This window comes from Pezoporus flaviventris, unplaced genomic scaffold (assembly GCF_033815535.1).
Source record: "Pezoporus flaviventris isolate CSIRO_AGI_PZ_B2104156 unplaced genomic scaffold, CSIRO_AGI_Pfla_v1 ptg000059l, whole genome shotgun sequence".
In the NCBI taxonomy this organism is placed as follows: Eukaryota; Metazoa; Chordata; class Aves; order Psittaciformes; family Psittacidae; genus Pezoporus; species Pezoporus flaviventris.
Window position 1 is genome coordinate 329,253 of NW_026892607.1, and position 24,944 is coordinate 354,196.

At 41.0% G+C, this 24,944-nt stretch overlaps 1 protein-coding gene across 2 annotated transcripts in view; it reads left to right on the plus strand.

The window, feature by feature from the left end:
* The window catches only part of PATJ (PATJ crumbs cell polarity complex component), a 148,738-nt gene that overhangs the window by 22,979 nt on the left and 100,815 nt on the right, over positions 1-24,944 (plus strand). For both annotated transcript variants that reach the window (XM_061469625.1, XM_061469626.1), the window contains exons 12-16: positions 300-376; positions 2,800-2,856; positions 4,192-4,326; positions 7,200-7,364; positions 9,406-9,534. In XM_061469625.1, coding sequence (XP_061325609.1) covers positions 300-376; positions 2,800-2,856; positions 4,192-4,326; positions 7,200-7,364; positions 9,406-9,534 — 563 coding nt within the window. The remainder of the gene's footprint in view (positions 1-299; positions 377-2,799; positions 2,857-4,191; positions 4,327-7,199; positions 7,365-9,405; positions 9,535-24,944) is intronic.

Sequence of the window (24,944 nt, forward strand, 5' to 3'; positions counted from 1 at the left end):
TGAAAGAATGATTTATTTACAGTACTATATCTACAGAACTCACATCTCATCGATGCGAGCATCATTTCTACCTCTCAGTTGAATAAATCACACGTTAGCAGTAGCTGACATTTTGCATTGTTTCGCTAAGAAAGACATTTTTGATTTGCACAGTTTGACTCAGCTTAATGCACTTTCCTTTTTGGGATTGCACCCTCTAATCTTTTATTTATACTGAATTTTTATTGAAGTATTTAGAAATAAACTTACTTCTGAATGTATAATATGCTTGTAAATATAATATTCACTTTAATATTTAGGAAGAGTCCTGCTCCCTCCAGCACATGAGCTGAAATCCAAGTGGGAAAACCTGCTGGGACCTGAATATGAAGTTCTGGTATGTTATCTTTCAGTAAACTGCATACATGTGTGTTATTTCTTTAAATTACAGATCTGTGAGCTTAGCATTACTGGCTGTTTATTGAACAGTTTTGTGTTTGGAATAGATCAGTAACATCAAATTTTGTTTCCCATAACATCAGAGGTGAAATATAGGAATGTTATAATGAGTTGGTGGTTTTCTAGATTCTGTTTATGTAGATACTATTGTTATATGCTAGATAGGAATAGTGATTTAAGAAAATCAACTGTCCTTTTAAATCTGCATCGTAGCAGCCACTTAAAATATGTGGCTTTTTTATGATTTCATTTATGATTTTATGATTTTCATTTATGGCTTATTGTGCCCTGGGAAAAAAAAAGCTCAGGATGGAGCTCTTGTATTTCATGAAGAATCTTAAAATTATATTAGAAGAGTGAAAGAATGATTCTCAAACGTGCTGGGAAAATAGGAAGTAATTCACAGTAGTGTAACTTTGTGGTGCCAGTGTCTATCAGATATTTCTTCACTTCATATTTAATAATTGCCAAGCAAAAGCTTGTTTTGATGAATCATCATAAGGAGTTGACTGAAGTTGTAATTCACTGCTGCTTTTCAGTGGTGTGTTAGCCAGTGGGTACAGAGAAAAAGCTTCTGCCGCTGTTCTTTCCAAGGACTTGAAAAATTCTCACCACCACCAGGAAAATGCCCTGTTTCTCTTTGCAATGCTTGTCCAGTTGATTTAGAGACGCTTATTTTTACTACTTGGAGTAGCCATCGTTCCAGTCACTCGCTGGAAGATTTAAAGTAGCTTTAAGAATTGCCTGGAGAAACTCTCTTCTCTTCTTTCCATTAGCACTCCTTTAAGATCTGAAGTTCATGTAAGATTATGTACATGATGCAATAAATCTGTTCAGCTGCCCACTTCAGTTGCTTGGTATTCCCATCCTTACATTTCAAGAGTCTGATATTACTTCCCTTAGCACCATCACACTTCCCACAGAGGACGAAAACCTGCTTAGTTCGTGAAACCATCCGTTTCTAATTCTTCTTTAGCTGCCGCCGGTAAAATGTCAGGAGTGAGAATGTTAACGATTGGTCCTCTTAAATAATAGAAGGAAGCTGTTGTGGCATCCTGTTTTGAAAGTCATTTTTTCACTTCTTCCACTTCTTGTTGGCGGTACCTACCTCTAGTCTTGCTTGGCTGCATTCAATAACAGTGTTTAGTTTGATTTCAGCCTGATAGTGCAGTCCCTGCTGCATGCTATCCTCACTCCTACACTCGCCCCCCAGAAAGTCACCTTGAAAGTGCCTGCAGGTTTGAGTATTCACTCAGAAGTATTTATCTTCAAAGGAAATAGCTGTTTGAAGAGAGAATTTGGTGTTGCTCATGGCTTTGGTGCTGCTGATCCTTTGTGGTACCAGTGGAAGGAGCTGAGGTCCTGCTGAAACAGAAAGAGACTCTGGAAGTCTGTACAGGGATATATGACTGTGGGGTGTTTGTCACCAGGTACCTAAGCATGAGCAATCAAGCTGAGGAGTTATGAGTCATAGAGTCATTTAGTCACAACTGAAAGAACATAAGATGGATTCTGTCTGTTGGGAAAAATACTGGAAAACAAGAGGTTGGAAGCCCTGTTTAAAATTAAGCTGAAAGAAAAAGCTGAAGCTTAGTATTATTGTTTAAACTAAAAATTTCCAAAGACTATATATTTTCCAAATCTAACAGTTGTAGCATTCCTCCCAAACCTGTTCAACTTTAGTGTCGCAAACCCCAACTCTGGGCCATAGATCACCACAGATGTCATCTCACTGCATTTAAAATTGGAGTAAATAATCTTCTAAGGTTACAGATAAATAAATTGTGTTAAGGAAGAACTTTACAAGAAAACTGGTAGTCAACATAATTATTAATACAAAAAAAAAATTAAAGTTACACTGAAAGGATTTCTTTTCACTCTTCTAAATAATCCACTTTGCGTTCAGTTTTGGTGGTTAAACTCATGTATTTCAAGTCGTGTCAGGAGCATGCTGCACAGGATGGTGGTTTAGATGTTAAATGGCTGTACTATAGCCTGAAATAATAACTTAAGGCATTTGTACTTTTCAAATTCAAAAGGCAAGTCAGTTTGGGCATTTGTGTCAAAGATAATGGCATTTTGTGCTTATACAGGATTACTGAACTTGACTAAAATTGGCACTTGGGCTTTGGGAATAGGATAATATTGAAGTCTGCTAATAGTGCATAATCACCACATTCCTAGTTGTAAATGTTCTGTGTCTGAACGAGTTTTCTAACATTTGTTTAAAATTATTTTGCATCAGTGTGACTTTGTTTAAGCACGGTTTATTTTACTCATCAGTTTTTTGCCAGAATTCTTCATTCCAGTAAAATCTTTATTGTCCTGCTATTGAAAAATGTTATGGTTTACAATTTGTAGGTTGTGAATGTGGATATGCCTATTACAGATGATTCGGAGCTCCAGAAGTACTCAAAGGTATGACTTATATGATGGTTTCCTTCATGGTGTATGTTGGCAGGGTAAATCCTAGGAGGGCATGGGACAGTTCCAGTTGTATTTGTTTAGGAAATTTAGTGGCTTTGTGGCTCTATCTTACTTTTCCAAAAAAAAGGCTGCCAATATTCTGCTTATCTTCTGCACTGGTCCAATACCTTTTTGTAGCATTGGGAAATGAATCTTTCAACACACACACAAACATAAAATCCCCCGAAATCCAAACCATGAATATAAGCCTCAGATTTTGGGGTACTTAAGTACCCCAACAACTTAAGTTGTTGAAAGCCACTACAGAATGGAGCAGAGGTTGAAGCTCTGCTGAACAATGTCATAATCCTGCAGAAGAGTTTGTCATAGTGATCCAGGGAGAGGGAGGTCCATTTAATTGAAATGGTCAGAGCTGGAATTCATTTCAGTGTTCTGAGACTTTCCAGAGATTTTCAAGATACATATGTTACTATTGTGCAAAAGAGGCTTGTGGAGCTGATGTATTTGTATGCTTGTGGGGGTGTCTTGGTGAAGAAAGGCCATACACTCATAATCAGACATGGGTGTGAGGGAATGTTGGGGATCGATGGATTTCTCCTTTTACTTGTGTATCCAGAATTAAATGGGAACTAGAAGGGCAGGCAGTGTTTAAGCTCAAGTAATAAAAAGTGAGAAAATAGAGAAACTGAAGGAGCAGATACTGCTGATCACCCCTTCTCCCCAGTTCGCTATGATTTCTGCTGTCTTGTCTGGATAGTGTTAGAGAGATGATTTTTCTAGTATTAGCAGACCCAAGGGACTATAATGGTTGGAGGCTCCTGTCCTGGTTTCAGCTGGAATAGAGCTCCCTAGAGAAAAGCTTCCAAATTAAGGAGGCCCACTGGAAAAAGGCTAACAGGAGTTCAGTGATTTCACCTTGCAGAAACAAGGATGCCAGTTTTAACAGCTATTTGCAGAGGGTACTTCGTGGATATTTTTCCTACCTCAAAGTAGTGTACCTCCTAAAGGAGTAAGAGAGCTGATCTTGTGATGAGTTTTTAATGGTGGTTATGGAATTTCCTTCAGTTCTGTTGAAAACTTGCCTTTTGGCTAGGATGGACACAGCTTAAATTGCTTTTTTCTCTGAAAGGTAGATGGTTTGTTTTATTTGTGCAGTTTCTATGGAGAAATTATGATCACCTCCGCTGTAATACAGATGATATCAGTATTGCAAACGTAATCATCTTACTGTGTGCTTACTTTAATTTGGTGAGCTACTGAATCCTAAATGTATTTATGTTGTGGTTAAAGACATATTAATTCTCGACCATGCTTATCTTTTGGCAGCTGTTACCCATCCACACTTTGAGACTAGGAGTTGAGCTTGACACGTTTGATGGACATCATTATATATCATCAATTGCTTCAGATGGTCCAGCTGCAACACTTGGTCTTCTGCAACTGGAGGATGAACTTCTGGAGGTAAAAACCAAACCAAACCACCCCAAAACAGAACTATTTCCTGTTTGCTTTGCCTTCTTAAAAAGGCCTGTATTAAATTCTAGTTTGGCTGCTGTGTGTGCAGTAGCATTGAAGAGTTGGTTGTGGAAGCAGTTAGTGTAGTGCTTTGGAAGTCACATTAGTTTTCTTCACTGTTTCATTCCTCTTTTATGGAGAAAATGTCAAATTCTTGTGACCTCTTAGGGACTTCATGTTTGGTTTCGTCTCTGAAATGTTTCAGCTTGAATATCTGTAGTCCTTTAGTGCACCTTTTTAAGCAATTTGGCATCAGCTTTCTTGGTGGATAATCTTTCTTAATATTTGTCACTCCTAAGAGGTTTACAACAGTCTCAGGAATAGTGGTTCCTGTTACACATTAGAACTCGCTTGTTGAGTGTTAGAAGATATCTGTGTGTATAAGCTGTTATAAGTTTGTTTAAGTACGTATAAAGAGGTATTGGGACAGCTTTGAAGTTCTTGGAATCACACCAGACCTATTTGCTCAGGAAAAATATTTATTTGATTGTATTAAAAGAACACCTGTTTTGTGTGTGTGTAATTATGTATTTATACCTATCAGTATCTCAGCCTGCAAGTGAAAAGACATTAATTTCTTATTGAATACCTGCTTGTCATGGAATATGGTGAATTTGAACCTTTTTTTAGTGCATGCAAAGAAGTTTTGCCATCAGTGGGACAGAATCAGGCGTTCTGAAAGCTTGATTTGTTAGGTGTACAGCTCTTGCCTATTTGTTGTTCACCCTATAACATCAAAAATTCATACTGGTTTCACTAAGACCTAAAACATTTTCTGCAGTTATTACTTAATGGAGGAAATCTTGATTCCTAAAGGAAAGGATTAATGGAATGCCGGAAGTGTTGCTTATATTCCTTGGCCGCTAAGCAGGAAAAAAATGTATACAAAAAGCAATAATGCAGTGCTGTACAGTAACTTTGGGAAACTTTAATTGTATATATTTAACAGTTTTACTTATGACTGTGTACTTACAATTAGGTTCACAGGTATGTCCAGACCTAGTGAGCATAAATTTGTTTCTACTCTGTAGCTGGAAAAAAACCCAACAAAATAAAAATGTGCTTCAGGGCTAAAGCTATATATGCCAGGTTTAGGCCAGAGTATGTTTTTGCAGCCAAGTTATAAATCCCCTTAAGTAGGGGTTTGCAATGGAAAAAGTGACAGCCCCATTCCCCAAACAAGCAGCTCTACCTGGGCCCGATACAGTTGGGATTAAAATGTGATCAGTAAGGAATTTTGTTTGTAATATATAGTGAGGTTGAATGTTGGTTATTTTTAATGATGTGTTTCAAATATGATAGAAAGCATGGTATTTTCTTCTCCCCTCCCCTAATTCTAGCTAATTTCATTGTGTTCTTTTTTAGGAATAAATTGCTTCCTTGTGTCCTTCTAGCTTTGTTATAAAATCTCACTCAATCTTATTTGATAGCACAAGAAACTAGAGTGGTGTGGTGAATGGATGGGGTATAGGGCACCTTGCCTGTGTAGAGGCTGATGTCTGGCAGCTGCAAAAGCAGCCTGGGAGTCCCCAAGTCTGCTTGGGAGTGCACAGTAGCTCTTCCCCATCAATCACTGTATGCTGAGAAGTGCTGGTAGCGTTCCACCACACTGCCACTCTCAATGCATTAAAAAATCCTTATGCATAGATACTTCTGCTTAAATAATTAACTAATGGATTAGCCTGATAGCTCAGCACTTGCTGTAATTCTTACAGAAAAAACGCATAGCAGTTCATCTTACCATGTTGGAGGCCAGTTACACTGCTCTGAATTTTTCTCCTTGGCTGGGTTATAGTGTGTTTCCCAGCAGTATAAGTTACATTTACAATGAAGAAAACACTAAGGAAAAAATGGGGGAATGTAGAGGTGACCAGCAAGAAAATGTGGCTAAAGTGAGATTGCTGCGTAGTCTTGCACAAGATCAAGTCCCTTTAAAGGAGATCTGGGAATTATATGGTGAAGCTCTGCCTCAAGTGCACATGTACAGAGATGTGCACATGTACACATGTAAATTTATGTGCTGTGTTTTTTAGGGTCAAATGTGGCATCTGGCAGTGTTTAAGGCCAGGTTGGAGAGGGTTTGGAGCAACCTGCTCTAGTGGAAGGTGTCCCTTCCCCTTCTAGGGAGGTGCAACTGGATGAGCTTTAAGGTCCCTTCCAACCCAAACCAGTCTGTGATTCTATGATTAACAATGGCTTTACAGTCTTCTGTTGTCACTCGGCATCTAAAGCTTATTGGATGCTAAGCTTTGACCCTTGTCAGGGCTTTCTGCTTAATTGCTTGCTGTAATTGTTTTGTTTTTTTTTACTATATAAAGATTCTTGTACGCTTTTTGTAGGATCTGTGTTGGTTTCAACCATTCAGTTACATTTTAGACAGTGGACAAAGTTGTTCTAGTTCTGTGTTCAAAGTTTTGATTAGACCTCAAAATCTGTGTTTTTTATCTTTTCAAATTCAACCACATAACCCTAATGCTAAAAATATGTCCCCAGCAAAGAAGCAGATGAGAATGAAATAATAATGCCAGGAAAGATTTAGGCTAGGGAAAAGAGAGATCAGAAAACTAGTTAGAGGGAGGTGAAGAGAGCAGAGCCATGATGTACCAGTCAATAGCCACAGGATGAAGTTGAAGTCTTAACAGTGGTGCATGTATGCTTCAGAAGCCTATGTTAATAAAGCTATGCGAGCTTTGCCAGAATCCCTGGGTAAAATTGCACACATTCAACAGGGAAAAGACGTCTATGCAATATATAATAAAAGAATCTGGTTGATATCCTTTTAATTATCTTAATGTGGATGTGTTTCCCCTTCTGTGCAGGTAAATGGAGTCCAGCTGTATGGCAAATCGCGCCGTGAGGCAGTCACGTTTCTAAAAGAAGTGCCACCCCCCTTCACGCTGGTTTGCTGTCGGCGACTCTTTGATGATGGCACTGAGTCTCTTGTGGATGAGCCCACCATGGGAGCTTCTCCTCCAGAACGAAAGGTAGACTTTTCAGGCTAACATTGGACTGTTTAGCCTGGAGAAAAGAAGCTGCATGGAGACCTCAGAGCAGCTTCCAGAATCTGAAGGGGGCTACAAGAATAGGACAAGGGGTGATGGCTTCAAACTGAAACGGGAAGTTCAGGTTAAATATAAAGAAGCAGCTCTTCCCTGTGATGGTGGTGAGGCACTGGCACAGGGTACCCAGAGAAGCTGTGGCTGCCCCATCCCTGGCAGTTTTCAAGGCCAGGTTGGACAGAGCCTTGGGCAACATGGTCTAGTGTGAGGTGTCCCTGCCCATGGCAGGGGGGTTGGAACTGGATGATCTTAAGGTCCTTTCCAACCCTAACTATTCTATGGTTCTCATGTCATTCAGTGTGTAAAAGGACAATAACTTTTTAAAAAGTGCATATGCTTTTAAGAAAGGGATTTTACTTTCTAAAGCCAATGTCCTTTTTTCCTTTTGCTGTTTGATCCAGACCACTTTTCAGTATTAAATTACATTTCCTAAAATACATGATTACATGTGGCAGTTTTCTATTAAACTGTCATATAATGCTGCCTTTGCCAATCACTTTGGGCTTGTAAGGGGCAGCTGGTGTTTCAGAGAAAGATAGTTCATGTTTGCAGCACTGGTACTTTTACTACAGTTTATACGGGTTGGTCATGAGAAACTTCATTGTACTATAAATACAAGGTAGGTAAATCACCGAGCTAGCATGCTGACTAGGTACATCCCATGCATCATTCTTACACTTAATAGCTGAGTGAGAGCTCTGAATTATACTAAATCACATCCTTGCCACCATTAGCTGATTGCTTCCATGTTCTGAGTAGGTTTTTATAGAACTGGGGAAAAAAAAAGAAGAAACTTAATGTTTCTTTCCACTACAGAAGCTTTAAAGTCTTAAACTAAATCTTGACACTTGTAATGGTTGTTCCTATTTCTAAAAAGGATTTACACCTCAACTTCTCATCTTTTCTGATGTTTTCTAATCTAATTTCCTCTAAGGTGGGGAGTTAAGAAATATGGATGTTCCATGAAAGAATAAGGTGCACAGTATTACACCTTTTTGTAAAAGGCCCTTTCTGTTGCAACAGAACTTGCTCCACTGTGGTTTTTGTTGTTGCACTTTCCATGTGCATCCCGTCAGTTGCACATCTTTGCCATAAGGGAATATTGAGGGAACAGAGGTTGCCTTCTTCTTAGAGCAATCTCATAATATTTCTGCTTTCTTTTGGCAAAAGCATCAATGAAGAGTGTGTGGAAGAAAAATTTCTTCCTTTTGCCTTATGGCAGTGCTCTGTGTAACAAGCATATTTATTCAAAGAAATAAAGTTAAATCAGTGTGAAGTTAATGGTATCAGACTTTAACTTTTTTCTTGCAACATCATACACTGATACTTTGCAAAGATTGTATGGACAAAATAGCATTATGGGAAATGTACATGTTGGAAAACAAGATGCCTTTTTATAAGATGTATTTATGAAGCTGTCCTTACCCAACAAAACTGGGTGACTATACCTCTTTTATACATTAGCACAAAAATTGTAAAAGAAACTGCTCTTTCAAATTAGATACTCTTTGTATAGTTGCAATAGAGGAAGTTTTTGTTTGCATATTTAATGCTGCAAGTATCATATGTGCCTGATGGTCTGGTCTATTAGCTGTCAATGGTTGCATCTTTTATGCTAAGATATTTATCTTTCCTTTATGCATCTAATGGGACAGCTGAAGTTCATCAACATGTAACAGGTTAGTAATATTGTAAGAACTAATTTGACTAATACGTGGGTATTTGTATGCCAGGTTGCTCAAACGTGTAAGCATAGTCCCAGGGGAGTATAAAAGGCAGCAAGTCGGAGAAAACTAGATGCATAATGTTCAATGAAGCTGTAATTCCACAAGAGGTCATATTTTAGGGCATATATGAGATATTAATAATCAAAATATTGAAGGAACGGTGTTTGTAAAGAGCTGAAAGAATGGTGTTTGTAAAGAGCTGAAAGAATGGTGTTTGAACTAGAGGTTTTATCTTTCAGGTGAAAGCCAAGGAAGACATTGATCCTGAGGAGGAAGAAGGGGAATTAGCATTATGGTCTCCCGATGTGAAGGTTATTCAGCTGGAGAAAGACAAAAATGGTTTAGGATTCAGCATTTTAGACTATCAGGTATAGTTTTCTGTGTAACTAAAAATCCCTTTATTTTGTACAGTGCCTTAAAATGTTTTGTGATGTTGATTACTGGGTGTCAATACTGTATATATACTGGGTATACAATAACTGTACAGGGAAAAGTAATGTATTTTGAGGCCATCTCTTGTTCTAAACTAGTCTGATTATCAGATGTGATAAAGTGCAAAATCTTTAATCAAACTTCACCTCATAACTCTGAGTTTAATGGCTAAATGGTGGAGGGAGGTTGGGTTTTGGTTAATTTTGTTTTAACTTAGAATGACCTTTCAGCTGTGAGAGTGGCAAGCAAACTTTCTGAGGAAGTACATTGCAATACCTGTGTACCTAATTCCACGAGTCTTTTGCTTTTTCTCTCCGCGCTGCCCCAAATCACCTTTCATTTATAAATGAACTATGAACGCGTTCTGGTCTGTGATCTGTGGTCCCACTCAACTTGCAGAAAGATGCACTCAGAGTTTGGACCAAGCCATGAAAATTAGAGTTTGCAGAGGTAGTTTCACCAGGACTGTCCTTCATAGCCAAAAGGGACCGTCAGGACTGACGCATGAATCGGTGTTGCAAACTCAGGTTTCTGTAAGCACAAATTTGCTTTAATACATTTATTTGTGTAAGAATAGAGATTGAAGAACCTATTAATAATTTTTCAGTTACACTTCTCTTCTTAAGCTATTAAACCAGTATTAATGCTAGAGATACGGGAAGAAGTTTTGGGGTGGGGAAGGGAAAGGGAGACAGGGGGAAGCTGACTTTCACAAGTCATCCATAGCTTAAAACTTGATTTTTCCAAGAAGGTCCATTGTGGGGCATGTTACATACTTAATTGCTAAACTCCATAGAAACCAACAGACAAGTTCTTTAATTGGGGAAAATTCTACTGAAATTAATGAATCCTTCTGTCAATAATATTGGCTTCAATTAAATATCTAGAAACTCTCAATCTGTAGTCAGAATGAGATGTTCTTTCTAGTCAATGTAATATATATTTTTAAACCTCTAGCCATCATAATTATAAGGAAATAAAATAGCTGGATCACTCTTCATAATAACATACACATCACATCTGAATACTGCCTAAACATTGCAGTTTAATAAAATGTGTTTCACTATTGTGCATAAATGTCAAGTCATCTAAAACTCACCTTTTGATACAGTAACGCATGAATTGGGAATGAATTAGAATAAAAAAATATATTTGAAATATGATACAAAACCATTAATTCTATATTTTTACCCGTGTGATATAAGATTACTGAAAATAGATCCTGTTAGTCATTTTCGCTGACACATGTTGTGTTGCAGTGCCAGCTTTACTGTAGAGTTGCTGGGAGTCTTTACAGAGCAGTAGTACACAGATTTGCTTTTAAGTTCTCATATAATCAGAATTAATGAAGGCTTTAATAACAGGCTTTTTATTTACTTATTCGCAGATGCAAATACATGAGCAATGTTGTGGTACTTTCAGCTAAATTTAAATACATTCTAATCAATTCTAAATGAGTGGTAAACCACTTAATCTCAGATCTTTTTAATTTCAAGATATTTATGTATAAAGTATGCTCTTTTGTTTGGGATTTGCCTCTTAGATCTTTTACACTTTTCATCATCTGCAGATTAATTTTGATAGAGAGATATCTGTGCCTGTGTGCATGTTTATGTAAATACATCCATCACACTCTTGAGTGAAGGGCAAAGAAAATAAAGAGTTGTCCATGCTAGATTGGAGGCAGGGGAATAAGTATGTGGTTCCAGGGAGACTGTTTGGAATTCTTAAAGCAGATTTGCTGAGAAGCACAAAATTACAATGAAGTGTTTGATTGTGGCTTAAAGGACCTGGAGACCCAACTCTCCGTTCTACAATTCTTTCTGCAGTTTTACCCTCCTTTTAAAAACGAAAGGGTTTGGTTTGGTTTTAGGCACATACTCATTGTTTTGCAAGAGAAGATTCAAGCCTTATAATGGCAAATGCCACTACTTGCACTGTATATCCACGGCTCATTTTGCTCTTTTTAAGTAATTATATGACTTATATTTTTTATGATTTATTTAATGAAAATGGGTGTTCACATGGCCTAGCTGCATGGATCAGTGCATCAGAAAAAGAACCTCCTGTTAGTGTTGATGGAGGTAGAGTGGGGAGGAAAACACTTTCTAAGAGCTGATTCTGAGCAGAAGGCCTATTCTTGGTGCTCATAATTATACACGTAAGGACTGACCCTCTCTGTTACAGAAATTTAAGGAAACTTTGGTGTTATGTATCCAGTTTGGAAATGATGTGACTATAGTGTAGATGTTTAAGGTCAGATTATTTCTGAAGCTATTGTTTGAAATGGCAATTCAGAAATATTGGTGGTACTTCTGAAAGATGAGTAGGAATAGAGAAGTAACGTCACAGGAAAAAAACCGTGAGGTGCTATTATTCCATCTTCCATCAAGGTAGATAACATGGAATCACAGAAAGGCTTGGGTTGGAAAGGACCTTAAGATCATTCAGTTCCAACCCCTGCCATGGGCAGGGATGCCTCACACTAGACCATGTTGCCCAAGGCTCTGTCCAGCCTGGCCTTGAACACTGCCAGGGATGGTGCAGCCACAGCTTCTCTGGGCACCCTGTGCCAGCACCTCACCACCCTCACAGTAAAGAACTTCTTCCTTCTGTCTAACCTGAACTTCCCCTCTTTAAGTTTAAACCTTGCTCTATCCCTACAGTCCCTGATGAAGGGTAGTACCAGTGTATACCAGCCCACTTTACTCGTTTGTTGTGAGAGACTGGTGGCTGTTATCTGCAGTATTTAAGAACCCCTGAGATGCTGCTCATACAGACATGTTCATTTATGACAGTGAGTGATGCCAGATGCACTGCAGAAGTGGAAGAATGTTAAGCAATTAGAGATCGGGCTGCTTATGGTGCTGTGGAAGTTTCTTCCTACTGCTTTCCACTCATGTTTGGTATGTCTTTTGAAGCTGAAGGCTTCTAATCTTTCCATTTTAAGTCTGATTATAGAATTAGATGTGGTGCTGAATACTGTCATGGTATATACAGTGTTTTTCATTTTGTCTTCTCAAAACTGGCCCCATACTTGGCCTAATGGGTATTGTGCTTCAGTTGTGTAAAATGCTTCCCAAGTCACACTCTGGAAAAACAGTATTAATACAAACTCTTTGCAAGATGGAATAGGAATCTGAGTACATAGAAAACTGAATGCTGAGATCAAGAAATTATTCCTCTGGTATATTAATTTTTAATGGGCTGTCTTTCTAATAATGTTTCATCTATCAAATAAATGATAAGCATATCCCAAGTGACTTGCAGGATATTCCCAGAAATGTACAAGCATAATTCCAATGTAATGCCTATAGATTTTAATGAACTAATTACAAATTAATTATAGCAATTATGCATAATCAATAGTATTGCTACTTCGTCCTGTGTTTTCTTTTGTCTGTCTTTAGGGATTTAAATGCTTAAAACAGAGCAACCTTCTGTTTTTTAATAAGTCCTATTGGAAGACATGAACACATGTTCCTAAAACTTTGGAATTACCATTAGAGAAATAGAGTAACTCTCTTTGCTAGAACAGGGCTGTATTTATATAGGAGGCTGTTCAGCTTCTCATGATCACTATGTGTAAGAAAATCTCTCTTTCCCCTTTGCTGAATGTCCTGATTTGTAGTTACGTGGTAGGAAATCTAAAATCTTTGAGGCTGCTGCTCTGCCAGCAGGGTCAATACCCGGTGAGAGGGGAGGTGGATGGGGAGGCTGACGCTGTGTGTTCTTGAAATGATCTGTTTCACTGGATTTTTTTTCCTCCTAGTGTGATGGCTTATTTAAATAAGAAACAGCAAAGAGGTCTCAAAATGAAATCTCCTGTGTATTCTTCTATTGTCACCACTGTGTTGGGATCTTGTCAAAGCTCTTAGGCTAGGCAGTGCTTTTTCTTGATAACACTTAGATGAAAAGCCCGCAGAAGGAGAGGCAGCAGCAGCCTCCAACAGGCTCCACATGTGCTGTGCTTCCCTCAGCTGATAACACACCGTGTTCAGCAGAGACCTGAGGAGCAGTGTTGCGCTGCTGGTGATTCTATCTTGAACAGGGACCCTGCCCCCCTTTTTAGCCATTAAAAAGGTGTGCTGTTTGGTCTTTTGGCCAACTTCTCCGTGAAGTAATATACTCTACCTCCCTTAATTTCCTTGTAATTTCACTTGGAGAAGTTGCTCTCTCTTTCACCTCTTAACTAACTTTTATGTAGTGTTGCTGGCACAGTTAGCGGCAAGTATGTTTTGATGGTGAATGAGGGACCAAGTACTCTGTTTGTAGAGTGATTTGGGATCATCAGTGATGCAAGGACCTATAGTAAGCTTATGTATTGTTTTTTGTCAATAGACATGAAAGTGTTACAGAATCACTGAATCATGAAGGCTGGAAGGGACCTTTGTAACTCATCCAGTCCAACCCCCTGCCGAGGCAGGACCACCTAGAGCACGTTACACAGGAACGCATCGAGGTGGGTTTGGAATGTCTCCCGAGAGGGAGACTCCACAGCCCCCTGGGCAGCCTGTGCCAGTGCTCTGACACCCCCAGTGGAAAGCAGCTCTTCCTCGTGTTGAGGTGAAACTTCTTGTGTTTTATATTATGGCCGTTGCTCCTTGTCCTGTCACTGGGCACCACTGCAAAGAGTCTGGCACCAGCTTAATAGTAACTTTTCTAGCCTGAAGTTAAACCTCCTGCCCAGCAAGTCTAAGAGCTAAGTCGCTGTTAAGACCAAGTGGTTTTGGTCTCAAATTAAAATAGAAGGGGGCATAGTATGTCATCAGGTTAAAACAAAGGTGAAATGCTATATAAAAGTGGTCATCCCAGGGCACTGGGGCAAGAGAAAACTAAAATCACACAATACAGAAACTTGTAGAGGAAAAAAAGAGCTCACAGTTGCATAAAAGGTACTTTGAGTGGCCCTGTAACAGAGGTTACCCGAAACCTGGTACATGCAGGCCCCAACAGGCTCTGTTAGTGATGTTTTACAGAGAGATTGGAAAAACCACAGGTAGCTGAATTGCAGATTTCTGGAGGCAGTATTGACCAGAAGGTAACTTGAATGGTCTGATGAGCTTTTATCAAATTAAACAAAAAGCTGAATGGACTTTATGGGGAGCTTAATTTACTGGGCTTTGAAGTCAGAGTATTTTAAAGCAGCTGTTTTAAAGTGTGTGAAACTGGAGAGGGCGAGGGTTGCAGTGGAGAGGATTGACATTTTACATAGCTCTTAGGAATGCCTGTGAGATGCTGTTTCTCTCTCTCTGTGCTTGAAAGGTAACTCCCCAGTGCCTGGGTTCTGTTGCACAGTACCCAGGTGCCCTATAGACCTGTTAGGCTGTAGGAACTCATGGACTGATGTAGGTGTAAATGTCTACCCATCCATGGAATCACTAACAGGTATTTCAGTATTATTTGAGCTTCATCTTACCCAGACCTGAAACAACATGAAGTCAGCGTGGGTCAGTGCTTAAGGGGTTCTTACTGTACTCTAGCAATAGGGACTCCACAGCTGCCTTATTCCTGGACTTATCTCTCTTACCATTAGCAGTCTTTTCTTACAGTTGAACTACAGTCTCTTGCTGCACGTTCAGCAGGTTACATGTTGTCCTTCTCCCAGGGAGCATGGGAAACAATTGTTTTCTCTTTCATAACAAGATCATTGCATAGTCATTCATGGCAGGAAGTGAAGCAATTTAAGTGTCTCCAAATATCTTTCCTCTTTTCTTTATGCCCCAAACAAACAGGCTCCAGATGTAGAGTCACAAAAAAGCAAACTGACTTCTTATTTGTAGAAGGTGGTATTCAACTAGCTTATATATTTTTCCTTTCTTGGACTGCTCAACAGGGAGATGCAGGCTGGAATGCTTTGACATGTCCCTGGCTACCCGTTTGCCCTCTTGTGATAATTTGAGCTTTGTCTGTCTTGTGATAAGTTTGTTATGAACAAAGAAGCATATTCACATCCTTGTTAAGCACATTTTCACCTGATCATGTGATGGAAACCTGTGGCTTACTGGCAAAAGCTGCACAGCTGTATTAAAAAGCAGTTTTACAATGGCTATCAGCTTGGTACTGGGAAAACTGATAAAGGCAGCTTTTCTCCCATCTCTACAACCCATCCACATTCATTAACATCAAAGTTTTGTAAGCCTCAGTACCAACTGTGTTGGTACTCATCTCACGGAGGATTTGCTTCTCTCCCCCTATGGGAAAGTTCTGCATCCTTTAAATCATATTAAGCTGCTTCATGTGTAAAATAATTCTTAATAGTGTGTCATGAATTGAATTCAATGTAGCTTTTTGAAAAATTCTCTTGGAGTTCAGCTTAAATACTACTTTTAAGGGCTGAAGAGGTGGTGAATGCAATTGAGCACATTCCTGGTGAAGTTTCTAGGGTGTTCATGATTAGTGGCTTCCAAAACCTCACTGCAGCAATACTAAAAGCATTGGGAAACGAGAAACCACTTTAATAAGAAATGAAAGGGACTGTGTATCTCAGCGTGAGATATAGACAGATACACAGGAAAAGTTTGCTGAGGTAGAGCAGCTGGAGAACCTGGAGGCAAGAAGACACATTAGGGCTTGGGTATGCCCTGAGGCTGTGCTTGGGGTTATCAGTCTGACTTCAAGTGGGAGGTTAGGAAGGGATCTCATAGAATCATGGAATCATTTAGATTAGAAAAGACTGCTAAGACTGAGTGTAACTATTAACCCAGCCCTGCCAAGTTCACCACTAAACCATGTCCCCAGGCACCATATCTGCATGTCTTTTGAATAGCTCCAGGGATGTTTAAATACTTCCCTAGGATGTTTTAAACACTGCCTTGGGCAGTCTGTTCCAATGCCTGATCACACTTTTGGGGAACAATTTTTCCCTAATCTGCAGTCTAAACCTGCCCTGGTGCAGCTTGAGGCCGTTTCCTCTTGTCCTGTTCCTTGTTCCTTGGGAGCAGAGCCCAGCCCCCTCCTGGCTCCATCCTCCTGTCAGGCAGTTGTAGGGAGCAGTAAGGTCTCCCCTGAGCCTTCTCTTCTCCAGACTAAGTCCCCCCCTCCAGGTCCCTCAGCCGTTCCCCATCACACTTGTGCTCCAGGCCCTGCTCCAGCTCCGTTGCCCTTCTCTGGCCCCGCTCCAGCACCTCAATGTCTCTCTTGTAGTGAGGGGCCCAGAGCTGAACACAGAATTCGAGGTACAGCCTCACCAGTGCCCAGTGCAGGGGAATGATGAGCTGGGCAGGTCACCTTGTCATAGAAGGGGATCAGGTTAGTCGAGAAGGACCTGCCTTTCATAAACCCATGCTAACTGGGCCTGATCACTTGTTTTCTTGTATGTGCCGTGTGGAGACACTCAGGATGATGTCCTCCCTAACCCCATAACCAGCACCAAGCTGGGACTGGCAGGCCTGTAGGTCCCCAGATCTCTTACTGGCCCTTCTTGTAGATGTCATCACATTTGCTAGTTTCCAGCCAACTGGGACCTTCCTTGTGAGCCAGAACTGCTGCTATGTGATAGAAAGTGACTTGGTAAGACCTTCCACCAGCTCCTTGGTACCCTTGGATGGGTCCATTCCAGCCCCATAGACTGGTGTGTGTATAAGTATTGTAGCAGACCATTTCTCCTTAGATTATGGGGGCTTCATTCTGCTCCCTGTCTTCCAGCTCAGGGCCTCCTGTCTTTTGTGAGCTGCCACAGCCAGTGAGTGCTCTGGACAATACCTGAGTTTGCAAAGAAACTGAAGCATTACTGAAAACATCTGTTTTTCCTTGGTTTGTCGCATATCCTCAACATAAATGCTAAACAGTATTATTATTATTAACCTTCAGAAACGTTTTCCCTATTCCCCCAGATTCTACAATCTGGTTGTTCTCTTTCATTTCCTGCTAGGAAGAATAGCTTTTAATAAAAACAAAAAAACCCCAAACCAAAGAAATTCATTATTATTCCACAGATGTCTTCTGCCTGCAAGAGAGGGCGAGAATTTAAAGGGACAAAACTAGCTGGAATTCTTGTTAAAGAGTTGGTAAATCTCAGCAAGGGTAAGACAATGAGACCTGAGGAAGCTGCACAAATGAGTGTTGCTTATCTAAGAGCTGTGCTAGTCTTTCCGTGAGCACGTTGGAATGGTGGAGCAATGGGTATGTAAAAGCTCAACCCAGACAGGTCCAAATCTGTTGTCCTGAACTGATGAGGTTTAAGGTATATGTTGGTGCTGATGGATGAGCATGAAGAATTCTGAAAAGAACTCTGAAGTTATGAGGTATTCTGTTTTCTTAATACCTCACCCTTCTGCAAGATGCTGCTCCCCAAATCCAAATAGAGCTGTTGCACTTGGAGTTTTCTGTCTGTTCTCACTGTGTTTTGCAGTAGCCTTAAATTCTCTGCAATCTTTTTACCTACCCTTCTCTGTTCTCCACCATCCATACTCTTGCAAGTCATCTTTGGACCAAGTCACTGTTTGCAGATTGTTGTTGCAAAGACAAAAAGGCCTGTCCTGTCTGTTCCCTTTTGCAGCTTTTTCTATGGAAAATCTCCTGTAATTCAGGAGTTTGCTGTTTGATGCACACCCTCCACGCAGAGGAGAGCTCTGGTTGTGTGAAAACACACACTGCACTTCCACAGACCATTAACGGTGTTGAGGGCAGTATTCCTAACCACTGGAAGTGCCTGCTGGGCTGTTTCAGTGGATTTTTAGCTCAAGGATTATTTGAATCTGAAAGCTGATCAAACCCAGAATGTGTGTTAAGACCATGAAGTGTAAGCTGTGTAGGTGATACTGTTTATACTTTTTCCCTTGGCTCATCAGTATTTCTTTCTTTATTCCCACACATCTCTATCCCTTCCTTATCTCATCACACAGTGGCTTTCCTCCATTTCCTTATGAGTTCAGGGTTTTTCTTTCTTATCTCTGTGGCTTTTCCCTGTAGTCAGCATTCAGTGTGTTTTTTCTGGAGCTGGAAAGTCTGAAAGTAGTAGATATTAAGAGTCTAATGAATGTAATCCCTGTGACTTTAGCTCTGTTGAGAGCAAATATAAAAGGCGGATGGAACCTTAGGTTGATTGAGAAGCTTGATAAATTAAAAGATAGTGACATGCACCTGAGTCCACTGCACGGTGACACTTTCAAAACTACCATAGAAGCAGTGCCTATCTTTGATCTTTTTATTTGAGAATAGCACTAGTGTGTAAGATCTTTTCCTTTTCATCATTCCCTGGAGGCATTTCCATCCCAAGGATCTGCAGCGCATCCCTCTTCTGCAGCAGATGAAGGTTGATGGCGCAGCGCTTGCCAGCTCTGCCAGACCTGTGTGGGTCTGAGTAATCACTGGCCACCGTGTTCATTCTTGCTGGAGAAGACTGATAGGATTGCAGATTGCAGATGATGAAAGCCTGGTGTGGGAAACCCATTGTGCCACCTACTCCTACCTTGTTCTTCCTTCTCCTCCTCTAGGTGTGGCTCTATGTTTTGTTTGTGTTTTTCCCTTTCCTTGTGAATTCCTGTTTCTTTGCTGACATTTCCCACCACAGAAGTTTTGATTAATGCTGGCTGCACGCTAGAGCTGCTGAAATTCATTGCTTTATTCCCTCACTGCAGATCAATAAATACTTATGTTTTATTTCTAGTGCTTTGCCTTACATCACAGGAAAGTGCAGCGTTCCTCCTTGAATACCATCCTGCATTTAAGTTTGTATTACTTCAGCACATCAGCCTGGAGTTTGTTTCTTTGGTACAGCCAGAGGCTGTGTGTTGTATAGTCGTTTTCCTAAGTAGTCCTGCTGACTGCAGTCTAACACGAATGGAAGAGGCAGGAACAAGACTTAAACACTTCGAATTACAGCTCAATTGCCCATGTAGTGGATCTAACAAAAACTAGTTGAGCGCTTTCTCAGGGATGTTTTTTCAGGCTGTAGAGTACCTTTGGCAGTTCCTACGGCCAACTCCTGTAAATACATTGGAGTGAATGAACAGAAGGTTTGGACCTTGAGGCTCTAAATTGAGGCTACCTTAAGGAGGGAACTGGACGTCACTCACAGCTGCCTCTTTCTCTCTTCCCCTTCTGTTGGGAAGCACTTAGTGCCTTTGAAAAGGATGCAGGTTGTTCATGGTTCTCGATTCCTGCATCCCCTTGGCATTGTTGGTGTGTATGTGGAGGGTGGCTCTGCAAAGGGAGCAAGTGGCACTTCACAAAATGAGAGCACAGATGAGTATTTCGAGTAATCTCACAACACTGAGCATACAGGTAGATTATTTCATGTGCAGTTCTGCCTTTGTTCTACATAATAGTAAGACAAACATGAAATGCATTTGGTGCTTGTCATTGTTGACGAGTGTATGTTCCTTGTTCAGTATGTTGTGTTTAAGAGGCTTTCAGTCTGGTATCTTATTCACTTGCAAACTGAAGAGTTTTAAATATGGATACGTATGTTAGACCTGGAAGTGGTCCCATGCAAAATGAAGCTGGGTTGCTCTGACCTCTGAGCTCTAACGTGTTTGTTTTGGCTCTCTCGCCGAAACCTGCAGTATACAAATTGGCACTTGTAAAATTGTTCAGATAAATCAAAATTGGTACAAGGGGGGAGAAAAAAAGTTTCAAACTGTTTCTTTTGGGATCCTTTGCCATGCTATTTTTGATGCGTGTTTTTGTGGCAGCAGGCAGTTTGTTGCTTGAAGAAAGCTAAAATATTCTAGGAAGTCAGGCTAGCTGAATTTAGATCCTAAATGATGCCAAAACTAATATAGCCTGTAACTAAGTGAGAGTGACTTTGCACAGTAAATGTCAGTCACCCGCTGCTTTGTCTTGTATTTTCATGCGAGCCTTTAGAAAAGGAAAACACAAACAAAACCCCAGAAAACGTGGTAGCTGCTCACATCCAATCGAGCTATAGCTACAGCCTGCTGCACAGGACAGGCTGCTCCTCATCCATTGCGCATAGCCAGGGCTCTGCTGGGGCTGGGGGCTGAGTGATGGGGATGGACTTGTCAGAGCATGAAACGCCTCCGGTAGTGCGGGAGCTGGGCTGGCCTGGAGTGCCCTCTCTTGGCTGCTGCAGAAACCTCACCTTTTGGGAAGGAAGGGGAAAGAGTGGGTTCTTGTCGTTTTAATTTTCCAGGGTGATGGACAGAGGGAAGCTCTATTGGTTATATTTCCAGATTTGCTTCCTAAGGACCTCTGGTATCTAACAAGAGTGTGACTCTTGGGTGCCCCCAGCAAGTTCAGGTCCCTCACTTGAAGCCACACTGAAGTCACACACTCCAGCAGCATTGCACGTAGGACTCTGTTAACCTGGTGCTCCTGGGACTCTTAACATTTTAGCAGAGCTCAGGTTTTTAAGAGACTTCATGCTGCTCTGAATCCAGGGATCCCAGAGGCAGCAACTGCAGTGGCCCCTGCGTGACTCTGCGCTGCTAAATGAATCCAGAACAAATGAGGCTCTGAAAATAAGAAGAAAAATTTGACACCTGGACTCCAGGAAACGTTTGTGGATTTTGATGAGGAGCAGTAGGGGGGGAGGGAAAACCTATGGTTCAACGTAGTTAAATGTATGGTGTGCTAAGCATGAATAAATTGTGACTATTTGAAACAAGTTCATATAGCCTATGGCTGGCTCGAGCACAGAGAGAAAGACAGCAGCTACAGGCACAGTAGTTCCCCAAGGGCTACCTGGAGGCCAGCATCCTGAGCTGGTGCATGGTAGAGGTCTGCTTCCATCCCTTTATACAAGTCGCAGACTTTTTTACATGTGATTCTTTTTTTATGTCAGTGCTTGTGAGTTAAGGGGGTTTGTCTCCTGTTAGCTTTACTTCACTGACTGATTCCTTTTGTCATTGACCATAAATGATTCATTTGTGTAAAGGAATCCTTCAGTAGACTGAAGTTAAAGTTCCTCCTCAAATGTGCTGAGCCCAGTTCATGCCCATTTTAAGATGCATGGGACATCCCATACACGCTCCCTCTGCTGTCTTGCAAAGTCGTGTAATATTTGCTTGAACTATTGGAGTTAAGTCGCTTCTGTATCCCAGCTGAGTACCATTACAGCAGCATCTTAGCTCTGGGTTTGGGGAGGGAGCTTCTTCCCAGCCTGTAAACTCTATCCAAGGAAATGAGCCTTTCACTTTAAAGCAGAGGTGAAATCTGGACCTGAACTGCTAGTGACTAAAAATCACTACTGACTGATTATGAAGAGCCTTAGGCTAGGTGTGTAGTTTAGTAACCCTGAGTGGCTGTGGCAGCTCTGTTAATACGGAGGTGGCTCCGGAGTCCATCAGGACCCTGTCACAGTGAACTTGCCTTCTGCAGTTAGTATGAAAGGTGAGAACCTGTTTTTTCAGCCTGCTTCTAGCACTGCTTTCTTTCAAAAGCAAGGCAACAACCCGTACAGTCCAGTTGCACTCACTGCTTACAAGCTGTGAGGGTGAATTCAGTGTTTGCTGTCTTGTTCTAGCAGATGTTGGTCTTTAGGGTGCATTGGGGTTTGAGTGTAAATCATAAGGCAAGGTTTCAAAACAACATTGTTCCTTTTGTTTTGGTAAGACGAGCACAGTACAATCCAGTTACAGCCACCCTCGTTGAATTATAAGGAATATGTTTTCATGATTACACCTTGAAATCCAGCAGGTCTGTGTCTTCACACACAGCTTTTGCTGCATTCCTTATGGCAATCACATTGCCATTCACGGGCACTGGTGACAAGCACCCAGGCTTTTGCAGCACAGCTCACATTACTGCTTTAGCCCTGTCTCTGTAGTTCGTATTGCTCTTCTCTTCCTGTACAATAGCTCCCTCTGCTTGAAAACAGCAGAGTAATTATAACCCTGCTTTGTATTTGCCTGATCAACGGGCTTTAATATGGGCCCCTTTTAAGAAGATATCTGCTGCTGCTCTTCATGAAGCAATTCCAGTACGTACATGGCTTAGACTCTTGTGTTGTGAAGCAGCAAAGACAACTGTGCTGTTCTCAAAACTTTGCTATATAGGAGCCATGTATTATTAGACATTAGGAAAGAATGCTCCCTGTGAGGGTGCTGGGGCGCTGGCACAGGGTGCCCAGAGAAGCTGTGGCTGCCCCATCCCTGGCAGTGTTCAAGGCCAGGTTGGACACAGGGGCTTGAAGCAAGCTGCTCTAGAGGAAGGTGTCCCTGCCCGTGGCAGGGGTTGGAACTGGATGAGCTTTAAGGTCCCTTCCAACCCAAATCATTCTTAGGACTCTATGAACTCTATCTTCATTTTTAGCAGGAGGATTAAAGCTTGTTGGAACACAAGCTTTAATTTAGCTTTTCAGCTAAATTATCTCTTACCGTGACATGATGATTTATTGAAGCCAGAATGTTTTTATTTCAGTGGAAACCTAAGCTGAAATAGGGCTGTTTCTCATCAGAAATATGGTAGTTAGGCTGCTGAACTTAAATATCTGCATAGAAGAAGCTAATGGTGAGATTCCCACGTCCTACTTAAATGGTTGTGATCTGGAACCCCAAAAAGAGCAGCTTTGGATCAGACAGAGAAGGGATTTGAACCCGTTTCTCCCACATTCCCAGCCAGTGCCATATTTATTGGGCCAGGCATTCACTTCCCTGCATCAGTAAGGATGAGGGCTGATGTTTTGTTCATTTTTTATCAGTATAGCTAAGCCAGCAACAGTCATATTATAAATGCTGCTGTGTCAGCAAAGGTGGGATTTTGCTGAGAGCTCATTTGCCCGTTTAGGGAACCAGCATAAACCTCGCTTGCCATGGCAAGGTGAGCCCATGATAGGCAAACTAACTGGTTTAGTTCTATAGTGAAGCCTTCCTAACGTGAAGAGTACCTCACTTGCTTCAAAGTGGCTCTCTCGACACCATCCTGGTTTTGCAAAGAAGCCCAAAAGGTTGGTTTTAGTTTGCATTGGAGCAAACCCCCAAATGAAAACCATCTCGGCCGTCTGTGTCAGATGGGCTGTTTGTTCTGTGGTCAGCTGCCATCAGGATGGTTGGGTACGTGGGTTTGGGTGAGGGCAAGGGCTGGCAAAGCAGACAATCTACACAAAGGGAAGAATTCCCAAAATTCAGTGCTCTTAAAGCAAAATCTTTTATTTATACCTTGGAATCCTTTGGATTCTTCATTTTTTACATCTTGGGATCCTTTGGATTCTTCTTTCGCATTCAGGTTTGGTTTGTTTCTAAAAATTTCCAAAGCGTATGCGGAACATGGATAGCTTGCTCTTGGAAACAAATGAAATCCTTTCCCCTCGGCATTGTGTGAGGCAGGTTTGAGCAGGAACAGTCGGGGAGCCCGAGCGCGTTGGCACGGGTTCAGTAGGCAGCACACCATCGCGCAGCAGAGGGAGGGTGCTGGGCTTGATTATCAGCACACGATACTCACAAGGAAGCCTCTTCCGTACAATGTGGATACCCAGGGCTTGGGAAGATTATAAAATGGCAGGATTAAGCAGTAGAATGGGAGAGAATCATTGCTAATATGCATTTACTTGAATTCAGCTTCAGCAGGGCTCTTCCTGCTGAACTCTAATTTCAGTTCTCTCATTTCAGCTGTTTACAGATATTACATTCATTGCCTCATATGTTTGCACATACCTTAACCCCCCCCCCATGTTCCCTAGGAAAGCAATGCACAGTTATATAAAAAGAAAGAGTTAAAAAAGCAGTCCTGTTTTCAAATTAACGCTGAGGTGCTGAATTCATGGTGGTCTTTGTCATTTGAATTTTGCCCTTTTCTTTTTATCCCTCCCGTGCCCTGAATAAGATGCAAGTCCTGAGGGAAAAATAGTACATGATTATGCATTTGAAGACCTGGTGCATACAAGGAGCATTTCTGAGCTTTATGAGCCTTTAGCAAGGGGAAGAAAGGCTCATTCTAATGTTTAAAAAACAAACAAGGAAGCAAAAAACCCCATAAATTTGTTTTACGAATCTTTCTGCCTCTGTAGAATAACTTCTGATCATTTCATTCCATTGAGGAGGAATTCTTAAATGGCTGAATATGATAGGAATGGTGCATGGCACAACGCAAAGGCTAATACTGGGCAAGAAAATCAAGTGAAAATCAGTTCACAGCCTCTCCAATGTGTATGTTTTGTACTTCACATTCCTTATACACCACTGCAGCACTTCTTGTCTTCAGCAATAATCTTAGTGACCCTTCTGTTGCTGTCCCCTGTATCCTCTGTTAAGGAGGCTTCATGGGTGGGGAAAATGTCTTTTCTAAGTTGTCACACAGATTTGACAAAGCAGGAACACTGCAGTAATACAGCAAATGTATGCTGCTATTCATGAATGTTTTGGGCTTTGCTTTTTAATTTTAATATAATCATATTTGAAATTACATTTCTGATCTTGCCATGATTTCTTTTAACGTCAGGTTT